We start from the raw sequence: 21,302 nt of genomic DNA, 5'->3' as shown, positions 1-21,302 counted from the left end.
GAACGCGAACAAGTGTCGCAGTTGTTACTTCGCTGTGTTTAAAAAACGTGCCCTTTTCGCAAACGGGGACTGTTCAGCGAGTGAAGTGACCTTATAGTGCGCCCGGTAACTACAGCGCAATCGTTCCGGTGAAAGCCCAAGGCCCATGATTCTCCCCACCGTGAGATCGGCGTGCGCACACACGAGCTTCTACGCCCTCACCCCTCCCCCCGCCGGGCGAAGTAGACGGGCGAGATCAGCGCATGAGCACGAGGCGTCGGGCGCGCTCTTTGTGCCATTTCGCTGGTAACGCTGAAAACACGCTGATATTTTCCCCGAGAATAGCACCACCGGCGGTGAGTGGTGTAGATAAATAGCTTGCCATTTTAACGTTGAAAAACGTGCGTGATCGTGATTCAGTGGCTAACGCCGCACGCTCCGAAGGTCGCACGTTCGATTCCGCACGCCAGGTTTTTCTGAATTATTTTTGTTGCCTATCTATTTATATTTGTTGTTATCTATTTATATAGATACCTATGCATATAAGGAATATAACGGCGGCGAAAAATGGCGATGACGACGGCAAAAAAAAACAGCTGAGAATGTCCATATAATTGCTATCACAACAAAAATGATCACGTGATGACGTCATCATCACACCATTTTACAGCCTAAATTTGTGGCATCAGAGTGCATAACGTGGCATGATGAAGAGATCCCATGACATCGTCGCCGGGTCAAAGGTTATGCCAATCACAGTGGCAGTGCAAAAGACCGGTTAAACACTGAAATCCTGAACTATTTACGCCATGCATATTGAACAAGCCAGTCGACGTCGACGAATGCTTAAAGTGTTGACGTTCACGGAAACATCCGCAAACTTTACTTCCTCCCGACTATGTCTACCCCGATAGTATGGTTTCTCCGAACACGTCGGCATGATGGTCAACGCGCGTGGTCTTTGCGTATTCCGCTTAGCATATATGTGCAGTGGAGCTGCTGGAATGTACAGCGTAAGTACTCGAAAGTCAATTTCCGTGATGCTACCAAATCAACTCATCGCGCATAATACGTCTCCTGTTGACATTCGGGAACGGAACGTGAGCCGTTCGTCCTGCCGACAGAATACCTCGGTGTTTAGAACCAACCAGATATCCAGAAAGAACATTAGAAAGGCTTTAAGAAAACAGGACAAAGACGGTATAAATTTTTGCGTGAAGGAAGAATGAAATGCACGCATGAAATGCTATAGACGAAGCATATTTTGGTCAAAGTGAAGCGCAAAATTGAACCTTTATTCTGAATAAAGAGTGTTAATAGGAGCAAATCATTGATGTCCAACGCTTTAATAGTGGATTTTGGAGCAGTATTTATTACGTAGATAGACAATTTAACGTTTGAAAAGACACATGACGGCATGTTTCCCACAAAATTCCTACGAGTGGAGAATGCTGGCGAAATAGGAAGAAATGTTATTTACTTACACCAATTTCTATAATAAACAGCATACCAGCAAGTATACACCTTCAACGGACAGGAATTGTAGCGAAATGTTTTAACGCGGCTTAGCTGCAGTAGAACAAAACTAAAAATAGAACGCCTCTGTCATGTGCGTACAATATAGATCTGTTTCGCCGTTATTTCCACGGATGCCGTCGTGTTTACGTGATTGACGTGCTGTTAAAAGCAGCGGGACGGTTGGAACGCCCGGAGAGACTAATGTGCTGAGCACGAAAGATGCCAAGCACGCAGACCACAGAAGGTAACATCGGCTGCAACGCAAGCGTTGATTCAACCGCCCACACACTCTATTCCCCCGCAGCAAGTTCCTGCCCGTGCTCTCGCTTTATGGACGGTAATTAGTACCTCCTAACAGCTGCCGCACTCCCGTCACCGCAAAGTTTGTCTTCGACCTAGCCCCACTACCATCTGTTCGCGATGATGGCGTCCGTACAAAAGGTGACGGCAAAGTCAATGTAACTCTCTCTCTCTCTCTCTCTCTCTCTCTCTCTCTCTGTGCCCTATCTTCACTAACCCCTCAACGCGCGCGGGCGCTCGCTCACGTAGGCTACACTGCGGTTCACACTTGCGGCAAACAAAGCTATCTTGCCGGTTAAGAAAAGACGCGCAGTTTGGTAACCGAAGGTGTCGGGTGTGTTATCGCGTTATGCAATCGCGCGACGGCGAAAACCGTCACTTCATATTCTTCGAAAACACATCATTGCGATGGCCCGCCAGATCGGAGAAGACATCCTTAATCATTATTCTCTGTTAAGAGGAGATGGCGTAGTCCTCGTCGCGGTGAAGTGCGTTTCACAAGTGAAGGACGGCTCCGCTTACGAACAGGAATGAAAGGTATATGCAGGATGTTTTTGTACTTTATAATCACATTTTGGTTTTGCTTACTCTGCCTAGTGAATAATTTCTTACTGTCGATGTTTGTGACTGCATGCCTATGGGAATGCTTTTAATGTTAAGTTCTATATGTCAAGCAGTCTTGACGCAGTGACAGCTTTTCATCAACATTTTTTAACTTTGCGGCGCGCATCCAAGGATGGTTACGATCTCAATAAGTAACATTTTTATAACTTATGCTGCGCGATGACAACAAGATTACGCACGCGTTATTTTTCGGACAGACTTTCTCGCACCTTGGTTGACATTAAAGTTGCACTGTGACCTTTGATAGCAATGAAGTACTCCAATCGTAGAGGTTTTATCGTGCAATCATGAAGGGAAAGGTATACATTGTTGAAAAATGTTCAGTTGGTCTCCATCGAAAATTCACCCGGGACGAGACGATAAGTCCGTTCGATTTATCTGCACTGCCTGAACTGGTTCACGTGGTGCCGCACTCAACCGTTCGTTTTTGTAGCGCAAGCAGGCGACTTCAGAACTAAGTTATTTGTTTAAAGCCTGTTGGCTGCGCACATTTGGAGGCTGTGCACATGAATGCCCTTCACAAATTTCCCATTTGTTTAAAAAAGTGCAGGAATTGTGCACGGCCAGTTCAGACAAAACCATGCAGTGAGTTTGGAGGTAGTGCAGCTCGAGTAAAAGCAGTGGTGCTGTTGCAGCCATGGTAGCAGACGAATTATGTGTATCCGTAAGCGGCGTTCTCACGAGGTTGACGCCAATACTGGCTGAAGACGTGAACCACGTAAATGGAAATTTGGTGACTCCATCGGCTTTTTCATATCCACATGTCAGCCGCCTTTGCATCATATGGCATTTTTAAGCCCCATGCAGCCAGTTTTTTCCAGGAAACCAGCTTTGCTGTACTCCTGTTCCTGTCTGTTTGCAAGGAATCACTTCCGCACTCACGCTATTGAAAAAATCCGAAGTTTGCTCAACCCAACTGTGTGTATCGACATGGCAATGTCGAACCGTTCAGCCAAGGGGCTGTCCAACCAAGTATCACAAAACTACCAAGCTCGTTTTTGTTCAGCACTAACCGATCGTCGCCCAGTTGTCACGTTAGGAAAAAAGCAAGGTACTGGCTCACGACTTCTTAGCGGTACCTCGACATTCTGTTGGTTTGCAACGTATCGATTCCACAGTAACAGCTGCGACGATGCATTGTCGAACTCTTATCAGTTCTATAAAACTTTGCTCAATAGCTGCACATGTTGTGACAAAATCTATGGCGTCTTGGACGAAATTGCCAGCGTGCACACCAACGCTTTTACACACAAGCACAGAACGAACAAGTGAGAAACACTGCGCCCGCAACACGCGTTCGGCGGTACTGTGGATGCACTACCTTCACTTCGGCGTTCATCTCAATGTTGAGCTTGAGTCGCGCTACGCGAGCACTTGCTGAACTGGTGCTGTATGACTTCAGCTCTAGCTGCACTGTCATCTTAATTGCCAGGAACCTCCTCACGTAGTGTAAGGCAAACCGAACGGACCTTATAGATACTCACATAGAAGTAGCTTATTCGCTGGGTTTATGTGCTAGAAAACGTTTCTTAATTTTGTTCGTAGCTTTCGTCGCTCTGCCCCCTGAAACAACAGCGTTGTGGCATAGTGTCCTCCGTTGTTTGCAAGCTTGCCGCCGTCATTTCCCTTTACGTCAAAAGATTCAGAGCTCTACAGAATATTTCACCGCGTAGCTTAGATAAGCCATGTACAAAAACCAGTGCATACGTTCATGTTTGCAGCAGTTACACCGGCGCGAACAGGAGCAACCTCATACCACATAAAATATCGAGTGATTGGTTCACTAGCAATGAAGGAATGAACTCCGGTCTTGTTTAGAGCAGGGTTGACCATAATCGATTTCTCAGACGCGTGAACTCCGACGAGAACTGCCAGCGCATGACACACGAGTTTACTTACGCTGTACCGTGTACCATCCATGCTTGTCGGTTCTCTGTTTCGGGCATTCCGATGCGAGCCGCTGAAATGTCACTGCTTGCATGAACTCATTTGCGTTCATTCACGTTTGTGGTATGAGATCACAACGCAACAGAAACTACCAGCCTTTTGTAGGGGTACCATCACAAACGCAAGACGTTTCGCGCGCAGAGTAAGATACTGGGCGAGCGCGACCTTACCTCCGCCTAAAGTGAAGTGGAGGAAATGTATAACCGCAAATCTTTCCGCTAGGGGATAAACGAGCGCTAGTTAAGGCAGAACTTAACCAGCCGACATGTAACGTCACTAAAGTTCTCGTCTCTCGCACTTGTGTCACTGCCCAAACTTTGCTGAGCGCGTTCCTTCCTAGCTTATAGTTATAGCGCGAGAACAAAACGACGACACAGAGACAAGAAGGACACGAAAGTCTCTGTGTCGTCGTTTTGTTCTCGCGCTATAACTATAACTATCATCATGCCATAACAACTAGCCCAAGCTGCCACACTCCTTCCTAGCAATGCGAAGTCACCCCGGTGAAATACGCTGCCTACACGTATTGTTGGGTAAATCGTGTTTTGTTTCAATCAGGGCCCTTCTATGAGACTTGATGGCCGCACCGAAACGCTGTGAGGTAACGTTCGATGATTATTTCTCGAAAGGCGACGCTGCTCCAAGTGCACACTCGACAACTAGCGAAAAAGCTACAGCAGCCAAAAAAACAAAAACGGTTCTCAGCTGTATTTCTGCACTGCGTGAATATTAATCGCGTGGCGAAAGAACTTCTGAAAACCGATGGGAGCATGATGAATGCACGGAAACCACGATTCCTCAAAACAACATTGGTCTTCTCCTGTTTAATGGGTCAAGATGCCAGGAGTTGCAGCACGACGAGACAAGAGGACGTCTGCTACAGACGTCATGGCGCCAACTACGGCGTTTTCTTAGTAAGCGGAAACTGAAGTTCCAACCTCACTGGCAAAAGAGCTTTTCCTGGCTGCTGGTGTATTGCTAAGGTCAATAGGGAGCAAAACATGTGGGCCTTTTAGAAAAGAAAGTTAAGGCAAGGGGACTCACGAAGTTCTTGGTGCAAGCTTGGTCCTATCTTCATGCAAACGTTGGAAGAACGCGCTGGAAAATTTCGGAAGCCACAACGAGTGTGAATACCAGAATACCGCTGCTCTATACGTGACGAATTTTCTTGAAGCACTCAAAGGCGAGTCACTCGTTGAAAAGATAAAGTCATCAGCGCAAGTACAAAAGCAATTGAACAGAAAATAACTGATCTCCATCATATCTTCATCTTTTGTTGGCGACAAGGCGATTATGAGAGAAGTTATAGTGGGGCACTCTGAAAATTTTACCACATTGTGTCTTTAACGTGCACGCAAATCAAAGTGCACAGGCCTCGAGCATTTTAACCTACATCGAAATTACGGGTATTTCTATCCGCAACCTTCGGGTCAAAATAAGAGCGCTATAACCACTGGACTACCGTGGCGGGTAATAAAAAAGATGGTTTTTGTGAAGCCATTATGCGCTCTTCTCGTCCATCTGTAAGAGCGAAAGTTCAACTGATTGAGATATAGTGGCGAAAATCACTTTCACAGCGTGGCACAGTGATTCCATTCTCTCCCGTTGCCTACTTCTTTGCTTTACGGTGGCACCTTTCACTTGCAGACGTGGTTCGTGGATACGAGAGGTGGGAACGGCAATGCAACTGCGCAAGTTTGCATGTAGCTATTCTCGTACATTTTTGAACATATCTGGCATATAACATGACATGTGATGCGCGGGATAATCTTCCTGTCAATTGCCCCACCGCGGTGGTCTAGTGGCTAAGGTACTTGGCTGCTGAGCCGCAGGTCGCGGGTTCGCATCCCCGCTGCCGTAGCTGCATTTCCGATGGAGGCGGAAATGCTGTAGGCCCGTGTGCTCAGATTTGGGTGCATGTTAAAGAACCCCAGGTGGTCGAAATTTCCGGAGCCCTCCACTACGGCGTCTCTTACAGTCGTATAAGGTGGTTTTGGGTCGTTAAACCCCACATTATCTATCTATCTATCTATCTATCTATCTATCTATCTATCTATCTATCTATCTATCTATCTATCTATCTATCTATCTATCTATCTATCTATCTATCTATCTATCTATCTATCTATCTATCTATCTATCTATCTATCTATCTATCTATCTATCTATCTATCTATCTATCTATCTATCTATCTATCTATCTATCTATCTATCTATCTATCTATCTATCTATCTATCTATCTATCTTTCTGTCAATTGAAAAAGACGATCAACAGTATTCCGCTGTGTCATGTGTCTCTTTGCAGCTTGAAACATTGCTTGCACAGTTTATTTCGTTTCTTTTAGAAATTTTGGTTACTGTGTATATTGTTCTTAATCTTACATGATAACATCCACGTCCACCCATGTCCTTCATTCTGTGCATTTATTGTTGTGCGTTGTCGATAGTTGCAGAAATCGCTCAGTTTGCCCTTCCGGTTATGCCAGTAAATGTATAGGGACGAACAGATGAAGTAAATGAGTATAAATATTTTTAATTCCTCGTATGTTTTTCAGCTCCATGTTCCTTAATTCTGCACTGTTTGCCACACTGCTGAACAATAAAACTTGTGCTCACTACAGCTTCCCACGCTGCATTATTCATTACAATGCTTTACGTTTAAGACCACCAATTTTTAATATTCAACTTATGTTACATGATGAGTATGTTAGTAGGTCTTTCTAAGGTTGTGATTCACCTGCACGTTTGCCTGTGTTGCACTTTCATCAGTCGACAACAACTTGGAATGCCTTTAGCCGTTAAGGACATGGTAAAGATATGTATGAATATACTGTACACTAGCATACTAGCAAAGTTCGGTGGATAAACCGAATATTCTGTCACGCGTGCGTGCGCGTGCGTGTTTGTGTGTTCAGATGTTAGAAGAACTTGCGATGGTCCAATACAAATGTTTTTCCCTGGCTTGAGTATATCTTTGCACACGTACGGAGAGTCACACTCTAGTATTCTTTAACGTGGCCTATCGAACCTTGGAACTGTGTCTGACTGCCCCGCCGCGGTGGTCTAGTGGCTAAGGCACTCGGCTGCTGACCCGCAGGTCGCGGGCTCGAATCCCGGCTGCGGCGGTTGCATTTCCGATGGAGGCGGAAATGTTGCAGGCCCGTGTGATAAGATTTGGGTGCACGTTAAAGAGCCCCAGGTGGTCGAAATTTCCGGAACCCTCCCCTACGGCGTCTCTCATAATCATATGGTGGTTTTGGGACGTTAAACCCCACATATCAATCAACTGTTTCTGACTTTTTACCTATAAAACGGATCTCCGCCTCGGGAAAATTATTGTAGTGGTTGACTCAGGCGATATCTGTTCCAGTGGGTACACGTATGACCATCGCTGCAGAATTAATCCCGTCACCGAGCCAGCTAACTGCGCTCGCTGCCGATATTCCAGCCAAAATCTCAGAATCCCAAAGTCTTGTCAAACACCGCGACAATTTTCCCGTGGGCACGCAATATTCACTGCGAATTGCCCAGGAATGACATTGTGATAGATAGTAGCAACGGGTCATATCAGTGCGAAGCGATGAAAAAAAAAAAAGGTGGGTAAGTGGCCGGGAAAAAAGAGTTTGACCCCCCCCCCCCCCCCCTTGTCTGCGGCACTGCACAGCGTATCATTAATCGTGCACGAAGACGTCAGCAACAAGCACACACTAAATACTGCTACTCGACATGCGTGTCTTCGAAGCGTCGTCAAGTACGGAGGGAAACGGCATGGCGTGTGCTCCTGAATAATGGGGTCACCTTCGCCTGCGCTCACTGCGCTTCAGCAACGCGGGAGGCAGAGTTTCGTAGCTTGAGCCGCGAGCTTGCGCAGGCGTTCTTAGTTCCACTGTCCTCCGAGAAAGGAACCACATTCACCCGTCCACATCGTTGCCTTGCTGCGGTGCTTACTGCAGCAGTTTTATTAGCCGATGCTATCACACCCGAAGTAGTCAGCGACGAAACATCATTGGTGCATGGGGAAGCTGGACGACTCCGACAACTAGCTGTCACACCACAGAACACCTATGGTCACACGCTAACACAAAGCGAAAGGCACATAACATAACTGCGTTGGCGACTTCTCGATAGTCTCACGGTCAAGGTTTCTCACTGCTATAGAAAATCTTTAACCATGGATGATTGATTTGTGGGGTTTAACGTCCCAAAACCACCATATGCTTATGAGAGACGCCGTAGTGGAAGGCTCCGAAAATTTCGACCACCTCGGGTTCTTTAACGGGCCCCCAAATCTGAGCACACGGGCCTACAACATTTCCGCCTCCATCGGAAATGCAGCCGCCGCAGCCGGGATTCGATCCCGCGACCTGCAGGTCAGCAGCCGAGTACCTTAGTCACTAGACCACCGCGGCGGGGTTTTCAATCATGGCCCCCAAGATTGCATTCTGGCGCGCAATCTCGGACGCTATGCTTTAACTGCATGAATCACTCTCAATTTGTGCTAGTAAGTGTCATGCCACATTACTTCTCTTCACTGCTCACAAACAGCAGCATCTCCCCGCTTCGCCAACAAAAATCCAGGTGCAAGAGAGAATGGGTTAGATATATTAGGGGCGATCGTACGGATCCTCGAAACTGCGCCTTTTCCTGTCCCCGTCACCATCCTTCATCTCTCTCTCTCTCTCTCTCTCTCTCTCTCTCTCTCTCTCTCTCTCTCTCTCTCTCTCTCTCTCTCTCTCTCTCTCTCTCTTCCTCTTTTTTTATCCCCTGTGTGGAGTAGCAGGCTAGAGCACACTAGCTCAGGCCGACCAATCTGCCTTCTAATACATTCTCACTCTCTCTTGAAGCTGCGTGAATAGCTCAGACGGCAGAGCACTAGGTGCTTTACATCATGACCCAAATAGCCAAGGTTCGACTCTCGGCGGGGAATATTTTCCTAATGTTTCTTTCTTTCTCATTTGGTAGCGTTAATTTTACAACGTCATATTCGTGACAGAAACACGTCACTAAAACTTTTGTGTACACGGGCAAACACTTTCGTGTGTTTTTTTCCGGGTCATGCACTACAGGAAGCAACGACGCCACTATCCACCTACTCTCAAAAGGCTGACTAGACAGCAAGCAGTGACCTGCAGATAAGGCTCCAGGCGGGCACCCAACCGCACGGTACACTACTACACACAATGTAGCTCGGCAACCTCAGTAGGAACTGCAAATACTACCTCGAGACACCTCACATCCTTTACCACATATGGTGATACCAAAACAACCCAACTATTCCACCCATAGACGAAACAAAAAAGAAAATCTAGCGTTCTGACGTCACTAAACCCTGAAGAACAACTCTCACTTGTAAACAAGGCTCGGGCGTCTACAGCAAGCCGTGGCTACTAAAGAAAAAGGAAGTCGCCGATCTCTGGGTGAAGAGAACACACTTGTCGTCGTACAACAAAGCTGCATTATCTTTTACAAGCAATTCGGAATCAATATAAGGCACTTTACACACAACTGAGCATTGCAGTTTAGTCGCTAGTTCAACAACGTAGTTTCTGACACTCAGTCGATCACGCCACTTTTGGCAAATGCTCCAACGAGAAAAATCAAAGCAAAAGAAAAAAACTAACAAGCGCCCTATAGGCAGGCGGGATAACTGTCGAGCGAAACGAACGCGAATGATCAAAGACGTAATAGGCCCGTGTGCTCAGATTTGGGTGCACGTTAAAGAATCCCAGGTGGTCGTAGTTTTCGGAGCGCTCCACTAGGGCGTCTCTCATAATCATATGGTGGTTTTGAGACGTTAAACCCCACATATCAATCAATCAAAGGCGCACTAGAGAAAAAAACGAAAAAAAAATAACAAACGTTCAGCGCTGCTCGCGGAGAGTCATTAGGTTAGTAAAAAAGCACCAACATTGCCGATAATACAAAGCTCATCGTAAAAAAAATTCGAAAAATCGAAGATATCTTCGTCGACATGTAGCAGCAAAACTGTGGTATCGCAAGATTCCAAGTTTCATGAAACCTACAACACAACAAATTTACAGACGCCAAAGATTTTTTTTTTATTTGGTATATACACAAACCCTACTACGTCACGGGCGTGGCCAAGAAAAATCTGACCGGTCGCGACAAGCTGCGGGTCCAACATCACGGTCGTTGCCCGACGCGTGGAGATTTCTCCGGCGTGCACGTAAATACCTATATACTACACGGAGTGCAGAGCTCGTTGATCCCGCTTCGGAGAGCTGATGTTGGTCCACTAATCGCAGCGTTACGCGCACGCTTCGACTTTGGTGCAATTATAGCAGCTGATCCTGCACAGCGCCCTAAATGACCGCCGCGTAAGCAGCCGCAGCGGACATGTCGGCGGGGTACCTAATCCGTGCGCGACTCTCCCACTTGCCCTCGTGCGCGTATGCGGCCAGAGCGAAAAAATAAGCAAGCTTAGGAGAAGCAACAGGAGAAGAAGAAAAAGAAGAAGCGGGCGATTTACGGCGCCACTACCGCGCTGACGCCTAGCGCCCACACACGTGCCCGCAGTAAGGAGAGCGCTATAGGTGCGCGCCGTGTCATCCTATTCACCGGGTATATATCCCGTGTGTGCCAGCACCGACGGCCGCCGCTTGTTCGACCAGCTGGTGTGTTCGGAAAGAGTCCGCAAACTGCAGTTTACCCCTTCACTTGCGTCTCGTCCATTTAAATGCACTAGAGGGAAGGCGCGCCGTAAAGCAGAACGCGCATTTACTCGTTTGTGTTCGATTAGGATCGAGAAACGAACCACGACACTGGCTGCCATTGGAAGAAGTCTCTATAAAGACGAATATTTTTTCTAAGGAACGATCCCACTGCAAATACTAAAAGTGCGTAGCAGGGCCATCCTTACTTTTTATTTTCTTTTTCTTTACAGAACCAGAAGCCGCTGTTGATTGAGTAAATGAGCATATTTTTCCTTTTGCCCCGAACAACGTCACCGTTTCTTTCATTCGCATATGTTATCACGAACCAGAATAAATATGGTGATACTACTGAGTAATAATTATTTCATTATTTTGCTTTCAATGAAGTACATGACAGTCATAGTTATCTTAACTATAGAGTACCGGTAAGAAGATGTAGTGCCGGTCATGGAGCGATCGATGGTAATAAGAGATGAGTCGGTGGGGGATACGTAAAAGAAAAAAAAAACACATGATCCTGCTCTTGTGTAAATATGTTATTACTCATAAACAAATGGAAGGCAGTAGTGCAGTCCATGGTATGTGCTGCTCCTACCATACTTTATCTCCTAACACATTGCTGAACAAATGAACTTCCTATGGTGGCAAAAAAGGGGGTTTGTTTTGGTCTGAGGACTGAACTCCGCACCACCGCCTGACCAAAGCGGCACTATAGTCCATCATTGTGGGCAGCGCGAAGTTTTACGAAGAGCAAAATAGAAGTTCACACCGCACAGAAGTGCCGAGCGACACGGCCGCAACTTCATCGCCATGAAAATGCTTTATGAAGCTCGTTTTGTCAAACTTTCATGGCGTCTAAATTTGCACCTTCCCTCTCAAAATGCTTCACCAATTAGTCCCCTCTAGATTCCCCTCAAGAACGTTTTTGTCGAGCTTTGCTTCTGGTGGAAATTTGCGTAGCCCTCCACTACAGCGTCTCTCATAATCATACGATGGTTTTGGGTCATTAACCCCCCCCCCCCCCAACCCCCTCATATCAATCAATATCATTCGAGCTTTGCTTCTGTGAAGCACAGAGTAAATCGTTGTTCTCCGTGTGACGCGGGCATAAAACCCAAGTGCCATATCTTTTTGAAAACAAAGCATTCTTCGGCCCTTCTAATGAAGCATTCTTCGGCCTTTCAAAATGGCTACATTTGCATGTCCTGTGACATAAAAAGCAGTCCGAATATACGGGCAATCTTTCTTGCAAGAAACCCTTCACTGAAGTTATACATACCAATTATCCATGAACCTTCAGTTGCATCATTTAGGCGTTTTTTTTTAATACGGTAATGAGCACTTACGGCTTTTATTGGTCACTTCGCAAGTGCGTCTTATCAACCAATAACATGTGCACTGGTACACTGACACGTGACTTCCGTATCAAGAGACCCAGAGCCCTACAAGAGTGCTATATGCCTATGAGCTGACTGTGGCCGCATTTGTCACAGATATTAGATCAGGCAAGTGATTGCTCAGGGCAAGCTAGCAGGAAAACAGTGGCATGTTTTATGTGCTCGTAACTAAATAAAGAAAAAGGTAGTTTAGTGAGCACTAGCCGAATTAAGACATCCTTAACTGTCATGTTTGCTACATTCGCCATGTTTTTTTTTTTTGCGTTTGCTTACTTTTGCGCTGAATTTCAATTAATTCCTGTGGACAACATCACGCAATCCTGCTTCCTTTTCTGTTTTAACTACCTACATTATAATGACGCCTCACATAATATCTTCACGGTGCTAAGCTCGAGGTCACAGGTTCAAAAAACAAGCATAGTCGTCCCACGGTGGTGGGCGCAAGGTACAACGACACCAGCGTACTAAAATTTCGGTGCGGGTTACAGAACCCGAGATGGCCGAAACAATCTGATACTTCCCATATTGGCGTGCCTCATAATCATGTTTTGCTTCTCTTTTGGTATTATTATTATTATTATTATTATTATTATTATTATTATTATTATTATTATTATTATTATTATTATTATTATTATTATTGCATAATTTCTGCAACGAATTTGCAATAGTAATAAAGAGCTGGGCAATTTGCCCTAGAAACACAACGAAACAGTGTCGAATAAGAACAGGAACAGACGCCAGGTAATGCGAGAATCTCATTGTAAGGTAAATATAAAATTAAACGAAAAAATTTGTCTATTTACCAATTCGCATATACTGCAGCCCTAATATGGGTCCATAGAAGAAACTACACGCACATAAATAAGGATAATGAAGCACTTTACATCCTTACAAAATGCTTCCCAGCGACAAACAAAAATATTTTAGTCGTGAGGAGCGAATCCTACCGGGCAGAGAATCGCTAAATAATGCGAGAAGAGACAACTGTATTTGAATGCATTGAAACAAGCTAAGAAAAGTGTCACGTTCTAGGCAGGGGGTTTACGGTTACAAGTTTAGTACGTAAGTATCACGCCAGTTATCGTAAGAAAGGCCGGAGGAGGAGTTGATAATTGCATGCAAATTTTTTTTAAAGCTTCGATCTGATAACGCTAAAGTAGTGGCTTGATATTCAGCGATCGCGGGGCAATGCTGTTGATAATCCGAGACTGTAACGTTCGAAAATGAAACTGATGCATTTGCGCAGTAGACCATTATTGAGAGAGCTTGTTTCTGAGCGCTTGCAGGGAAACCAAACCATGGGCACATAGCTTAGAACTTCGGCAAATCATGTTTTATAGAATTAGGAAATATTTCGTATGTATCAGCTTGACTGTTTTGAAATCTTTAGTTGCTCTTAGCAATGGCGGGAGAGTCCAAAAAAAGAAAACAAAAGAGGTGTCGTCGTAGACGGCCACAGCAGCAGCAACGTGCCAGTATGAGTTGTATTCCTTGTTTATCGGCATTCAGCAGCGATGCTTGTTCTCACGAGTGTAGTGGTGTTCGTCGAGTCGCCATTAATACACACATTTTTCTGAAGTGAGGTGTTGCCGTACTTCTCGTGTTTCTCTATTGCACATTCACTACCACCCCTCTCTTTTTTCTTTTTATAGTAAATCGTGCAGCATTGCATGTTTAGAGGAAGTATTTTAACGGAATGGGAACAAACAAGAATTATAGCTAACAGTGAATATCTAAGCGACCAATGATTCATAGATCGCGACGGCAACAATAGTAATGAACTACAAAAAAAGTGATTGAAGAGTTAATCTAACAAATATAGTAAAGGGAACCTACAAATTAATATGATGCAAACATGTATAATGGTAATACATTAGCGAAGACGAAAAAATTCGTGGTTTAAAACTGTGCATTGGAGATTACAAAATATGTATACATAAATCAGAAAAACGAAACTTATGCCACACATGTATTACAAGTGTTCAGCATAATGAAGAGGTGGGCGAAATGAACAACGTACGTCGTTTGTGAGCATTCAAGTGGTACTCTACAACTCTACACCAAGCAAAGCGCAAATCTGCGCTTTGAACGCTACCATATGGTTATCAAGGATGGCCATACGGGATGTATAGGCGCGCGGAGAACGAAGGTGGGCGTGAAGTTTGTATAGGCTGCATGCCCGTCGTTCTGGAACATGGGCTGCATACCCGACACCGATGTTGTTTAACAATGCCACACGAAACATGAGCACCCCACTTTTATTTCTTTTTTTTTTGGAGCGGGGGCGGGTGGGATCGCGTTCAGACATGCGCGCTCCGAATCAATTTTCGCCATGCCAGGCACTGAAGTTTCGCACGCTACGGTGTACTCGCTCCTCCCTGCGCTGTCTTGCGCGCAGTATGTATTGAATTACAAGACAGGCGTGACGTGTTCCGCACAGATGTGCTCTACCCTATGTAGTGCGTGTATGCAGTACGCGTGAGCCCACGCTTCTGTGACCGTGGAGTGTGTGCCCAACTGAGGTCGGGACGTCGATCGATGGTCGGCTGCGTCGAGCACAGGCCTCTCCTCGCGAGGCTATTCTTATGGACCCAGAAAAACAGCCGGCGCTCAAATCCCGCAGCTTTCGAAGGTCACAACGACGGCTGTAGAAGTGCGTTATTAGTTTGACAGGGTCTCCCAGCACAACTTAGAATTAAGAGTGCTGTTCACAGGGGCTTTTCTAGTGACAACGGTGGTTCTCAGCTAATACCTCCAGTAGCTCCCAAACAATTTCACTGCTTCAAACTGCATACAATAACTGATAAGGTTGCCTTCCGAGTTATCTAAAGACTGAGCTGTAGGTAAAAAAACAAACAACAAAAACGATAAAGAGAGAGAGAGAGGACCAAGTAGAAGAGGAACAGCATACCTAGCTTCCTCAAAGAAAGTTTTCCCAGGCACCCTTCTTTGAGGACAGATTATAACAAAAACTCAAATTATACGCCATTCCTTTAGCCCTTATTGCACCGTGTGCAATTATTATTGTTATTATTATTATTATTATTATTAATATTATTATTATTAGTAGTAGCAGTAGTAGTAGTAGTAGTAGTAGTAGTAGTAGTAGTAGTAGTAGTAGTAGTAGTGTAAAAGCAGCAAAGCAGAAGGACAGGGAAAATCGGTGCGACAGACTGCTACCAAAAGGACAAGTCCAACCACTTCCTTTCTCCAGTAAGGGCCGACCAAAGTTTTGAAATGTTCGAAGCCTCCATAGGCTCCCAGATGGTCCTGCGCGCTACAGCAGTATCGCAATTTCCCAACCAACCATGTGTTGCATTAGGCGTCCTATCTTGAAGCTATTCTAGTACTACACCTTGAAGTAGCTGTTGTATCGTAATAATACTACGCTTGCAGCATTCCGTTGGTGCCTTCCTACCTAAACAACGGGGAGAGCTCTGCTCCTCGTTTTAACCACCCGTGGTTCTGTATTGTGCTACCGAAAGTACTCGAGCGTACTTGATATATCCCACTATCACACTAAACCGCAGTCATCATAGCCTTCAGTAGAGTCCACGAGACCTGGTGCTCGGAAGGAGATCGCCATAGGCACAGGGCCACTGCAACGGGTCAACATCACGGCACTGACGATATGTATTCGCTGACATCACAAATGGAGGATGGTCGATACGCTCGTTATACAGGACATCAAGTATGGCAGATACTTGTATGACGGATACGTATTACAGATACGCCTTGACAGGAGCATTGGCACGTTGTCTATAGGTTCGAACGCTTTCTACGCTCAGTCGCATGTTTTGAGGCTCACTTAAGCTTGACGTATACGCCAGCTTTGTTAACGTCTACGTCGGTTTCATCGCCTATTAAGAAGGTGATAAATGCCAGAAAACTGCCGGTATGGCGATATCTGGCATATCTAGCGTCCCCACTAATGTTATGTGCCACCTAGTGAGGAAACAAAATCGACGACCAACCGTCCTTGTCTCATTCATAACTCCGCCGAAAGATATCAATTTAAGATGACGATGTATATATATATATATATATATATATATATATATATATATATATATATATATATATATATATATATATATATATATATATATATATATATATATATATATATATATATATATATATATGAAGCTGGTTTAAGAAGCTGTATTCATATTCATAGAAAAAACATGAATCAGACATATTCTAGGTCCTCCGTTGACAACTGCTAAGTGCAGAGTTTCACTGGACGTGCTCATAGTTAGCGTGTCTTGCATGCTAAATATGAACACAAAATTCAACAGGATAGAAAGTAGGGCTAGTTGGTAATTCATAATCGTTCAGCAAACTGGGAGCGCGGGAGGAACACAGACACGAACATATGCGTGTTCCGCCGCGCTCCCAGTTCGCTGAACGATTATAGACACAAATTGGCCACACCAACTTCCATTGAAACCACTATTCCTCCTTCGCGTGATGTTCCAGGAAGTATTTGGTAAACAGCGAGAACATTCCTCTTGTTGAGGTGAAATGCTGTGAAAAAGCCGTCACCGGTCAAGCATATTCTGCCATCGTAGGCGGACTATCCGCGAACTGCCCTGCTTCTCTGTAATGCCTCATTGCGTTCGCGCGAAGTGCGCCGATACAGTTGGAGGAAGAGTGGCGCGCGAGAAAGTGTGCTTCTACTTACGAAGTTCGTGGACACCTGGCCTGTCGGTCATCTCGAGCACCCACAGGGGCTGTCCCAGCACGCTGCGGTGACCCAGCTCGTAGAGGTTGGTGATGTCCGGACAGGCGCGTGAGACACGTCGTAGCTCGTCGGCCAGCTCGACGTTATCGTGGTGCTTGAACTGGAAGCCCCGATACTCATCCGAGCGCTGCTCTTCGCTGCTTTCCTGCTGCGGCAGGCTCTCGGCGGGCGAGCCCAGCGCGAGAGCCGTGAGCAGCAGCAACAGCGGAATCCGCGGCGCCGGCCATCCGAGCAGGCGCTGCTGCCTCGGTTCTGCGAGGCCGGCCATGCGCGCAGCAGTGGCTCTCGCGACACGGCGCGTGCTAGAGCAGACGGCGCGGCACGCACGCAGGGTGGGGGTGGCAGCTAGCATTAGCCCCGGCTTAGCCTCTGAGCCCGGCGCCTCCTGCCGCCACCGAGCCTCATGCTTCTCTCGCCCACTGTGGTTGCACCTCCCCACATTTGGGCTCCGTTTCCACGGCAGCCACAGATGCGTCACAAGTGACGTTGAATCGGCGCGCGTTACGTCACGAGAAACGATCGACGGCCCCGCACGCGCCATCTTTAAAGCAGGAAAAGGGGATGCGGGACGCCTGGCCAGGCCTGTTGCTCACGTTCTCTTGCTTGTACTTCTCGCAGAGAGCGAATACCCCGCGTGGCAGGGACTGAGGGTCGAGCACGGCGGGTGGGCACTGAGGGTTATGCACGAGCTTGCGCTGCAGTAATCGGTCATTCCTTTTTTCGGAAGCAGTTGGAAAAGCATGTTTTGTTAAGCTCCCGGAAAGGGAGGCGAGCTTTTCAAACATAGCCATAGATCTTTTGCAAGCATGGTTCACATAAGTCGTTCATCACTTACGCAAAAGCACAATAAATATAGGGTGTGTGTGAGAGAGCGTGTGAAAACATCTTCTCCATAGCATGTGAGAGACCTTCAAAAATATAATTTCAGAGCTCAAACAAAAAAAAAACTATGTCGATTTGTGTACATTCTCACGTGTGCTGAAAGTCGTGGGCAGTCAAGAGTGTGTGTAACCTCTGAATCCGAATATTTAACCGGCGTCACGACGTAAAACCGAAATCCGCGCACCACGCGTTGAAAATTTGCATCATTACAATTTTTTCCATCTTTATTAATGACACGGTATCCTTTTCATAGCGAAGCAGTTGAAGCTATTGATAACTTGAGCTCCGTCGTGCAAAATTTCACTAGTGTGTGGGCGCCGAAGGAATTGAGCGAGCCTTAACGAGTACAGCAGGGGCCAGCACGAAGGTTGCTCGACGAAGTAGAGCATGTGAAATAGGGATAGAAAAAGAAAGATGTCTAACTAAAGAGAGAAAGAAAGCACTAAACAGAAATTAAAAGAGATAAAGACAGTTAAAGGGAATAAAGACATATAAATAAAGTAAAAACATAGAAAGACATAGAAACAGAAAGAAACAGACACGGAAAAGATGTAGTTGGAAAAAAAGGATAAACACAGGAACAGGAATAAAGAGAAACAAAGGAAAAAAGTGGAGAAAAATAGAAATACAGAGAAAGACAGAGAAAAAAACATACAGAGAGAGAAAGAGATAGAAAAAAAGAGGAAGCGATCAATCGAGAGAGGGAAAGGGAGATTGTGAAAAAAAGATACAAAGAGTGAGAAGGAGGAGGAAAGAGAAAATAAAGATCAAGGAAGAAAGAAATATAAAATAGAGACATAAGAAGCAGAAGGAAAGGAAAAAGGAGAAAGAAGGAATGTTATCTAGCTTATATGCTCCCTCAGGCTTGGCACTTTTATTACGCAATCGCCATCAAGTTTTTTCTTTCACTGCAGCTTTTAACTAAAGATATTCCCAGGCACTTTCAAGCAATCCCAGAACATTTCCAAGCAATCCCAGAACACCTCGCGGGTGCGCAATGCACTACGGGAAAAGTGTATACGTCGAGCGCGCAAGCTGTTCCGTCGCCCGCTGCTCGTTGGTGCCGTGTAAGCACCTAACGGGGGGAAAAAGAAAAAAAGAAACTCGTGGCTGCTTGTTGACTATCCTTAAATTCTAAATACTACACATGTCTGAACGCACCTCCATGTATCTACGCATGAAATGCGAAAGCATTGATGCAGTGAAGGTAGGTATTACTTTGCGGATGTATACGAAATGTATCAGTTAAGCGGCATGCGACGTATCACATGCCGTACATGCAGTCAAAACATGCTATCTTAAGCAATGTTAACTGAAATACCGATTACTCAACCATTATATCTTCGAAGGCCAATCAAGAAATCATCCGTGATCGGGTCTAATCAAACTGCTGAGAATTATTTCAGAGTTCTGGCATAGAGATGATTATTTGATTTTAATTGACAAGTCACGCACTGTACAAAGAAGTCAGCGAATTTTTTTTTTTGCCGTGAGAGGCGCCACAGGTCATTTTTCGTGACTTATGAAGAAATAAAAATATAAATCTACCTCTCACTAAAAAAAAAAAAAACAGGATTGGTTTGAGTTAATGCGACCAACATTCTTTCTATCAATAGAGTCATCTGATTTCATGTTCTGGGTTGTTGTCGGTCTCTCTAAATAACTACGGAAATGTTCTGAGTTGGAAACTGTTTATTTATATACATGAAGTATGAGCTGGCGTTTGGTTTTGAACACCACTGCTTTATGATCCCATATGAGAACAACAGTGGTATATCGATCATGTCCATTGCAGTGTTTGCAAACACTAGGTCAGCGCACTTATGCGAACAGTGGTCAGTAGATTGTTGGACATGTAACGTAGCGAGTAAGTGTGAAACATGTGTGTTACAAATCAGTTGTCATCGAGTATGTCGACCCGAAAAGATAGGAACCATTAGGATCTGGGAGGATTTCATTAGAAAACATATACCACGTGGTTCATGTTTTATTTTAGTAACTGTGTGTATGATAGGGATTGAAATCACGTTATTGTGCGTTCAAAAGCTTGCGAGCCAGGTCACGCCATCCCACGTTCTATTTTGAGACCGTATGCGCGCTCAGCGCGCTCTATGAACGGTTTTGCGCACGATGTGATGACAATTATTGGCGCGCTTGTTTTAAAGCAGCTTGCGAACGATGTAGTGCCTGTATGAGTTCTATTTTCTAAACATATTCACGCTAGAATCCTTTGTACAAGATCTGCACAACGTTTGTGTTTTGACACGCTGGGGAGACCTACGACGACGACAAGCACTGCAGGCGTCACGCGTCTCGAATTGGCTTAGTATTGTTCTAAGCACGTCCTAATACTTCTCGATAATTAACAAATTGCTCAATAGGTATTTTAAACAGTAACCTTAGCAAAGAAAAGTCTTCAATACACAAGTTGTCTAACACTTGTTGATAACGAAGTTTATCATCTATGCTAACTGCTCTTTTTCATTTTTCTGGCTTTTCTTTAGCGCACAAAAAAATACTACATGTCAACTTGAGTGCCTTCAACTCTAAATTAAATGATTATCGGATTATCCCCCGCACACAGAGGTAGACTGAATGAGCTGGCGAAGACTACAATGTGCGTTCAGCTATACGATCAGACGCAGAGGTCCTCAAAAAAAAAAAAAAAAGGAAGGGGGGGGGGGATACCAACGCAAAAGCAGCTGCCACGCGTGAATACAGTACACAGAAGAATAAGTTGGGTGAGTTCGTACTGGTCCATAACGTAACAGCGCAAAAACCGCACAGCAGCAAGAAAGGAGAGAAAAGGACAGACAAGCACAGTACGCCTATAGAAGCGGCGTTTGGCGCAGAAATTTTAGTTTGTTCTTTTCGGACGAATGTAGAATCTCTTATCTCAGCCCTTCATCAAATTGTCATTCTTACGTTTTACCTGATGTTTCCTCACTGGCGATAAAAACCCGTGTCTTACATACTTCCGGTCAAGTAGCGGTGGCGCTCCGTACCTTGTCAACTTCATTTTCACAGTCCACTGGTCGACGGGAGTGATGTGAGAGTTGCGACGTTGCATGGTTTGGCCTGATTGCTTCGTCGACATAACTGGATCATCTCGCGTCAGCGTGAAAATATCGACGCCTCGCAGGTAAGCCGGCGACGTGGTTCTCACTGATTAATCCATTTGCATGCTAACAATGGTGGTAATGTTCAATGTTTTCATAGCGTTGTGTTCA

The 21,302-nt window shown here is 45.3% G+C and overlaps 2 protein-coding genes across 5 annotated transcripts in view; one reads left to right on the top strand and one right to left on the bottom strand.

The window, feature by feature from the left end:
• The window catches only part of LOC119161543 (carboxypeptidase D), a 71,669-nt gene extending 54,088 nt beyond the window's left edge, over window positions 1-17,581 (bottom strand). Inside the window, exon 1 of the mRNA XM_037414083.2 lies at window positions 17,131-17,581. Coding sequence (XP_037269980.2) covers window positions 17,131-17,542 — 412 coding nt within the window. The 5' untranslated portion in view covers window positions 17,543-17,581. The remainder of the gene's footprint in view (window positions 1-17,130) is intronic.
• A 3,487-nt stretch (window positions 17,582-21,068) lies between these two features.
• Window positions 21,069-21,302, top strand: part of LOC119162228 (uncharacterized) — a 43,854-nt gene continuing 43,620 nt past the window's right edge. For 2 of the 4 annotated variants that reach the window (XM_037414690.2, XM_075879057.1), the window contains exon 1: window positions 21,069-21,214. In XM_037414690.2, coding sequence (XP_037270587.2) covers window positions 21,141-21,214 — 74 coding nt within the window. In that variant the 5' untranslated portion in view covers window positions 21,069-21,140. The remainder of the gene's footprint in view (window positions 21,215-21,302) is intronic. The other 2 variants (XM_075879058.1, XM_075879059.1) reach the window with 2 other exon arrangements.

The sequence above is a fragment of the Rhipicephalus microplus genome, chromosome X (assembly GCF_043290135.1).
Source record: "Rhipicephalus microplus isolate Deutch F79 chromosome X, USDA_Rmic, whole genome shotgun sequence".
In the NCBI taxonomy this organism is placed as follows: domain Eukaryota; kingdom Metazoa; phylum Arthropoda; class Arachnida; order Ixodida; family Ixodidae; genus Rhipicephalus; species Rhipicephalus microplus.
This window is presented reverse-complemented; position numbering and strand designations above follow the sequence as displayed.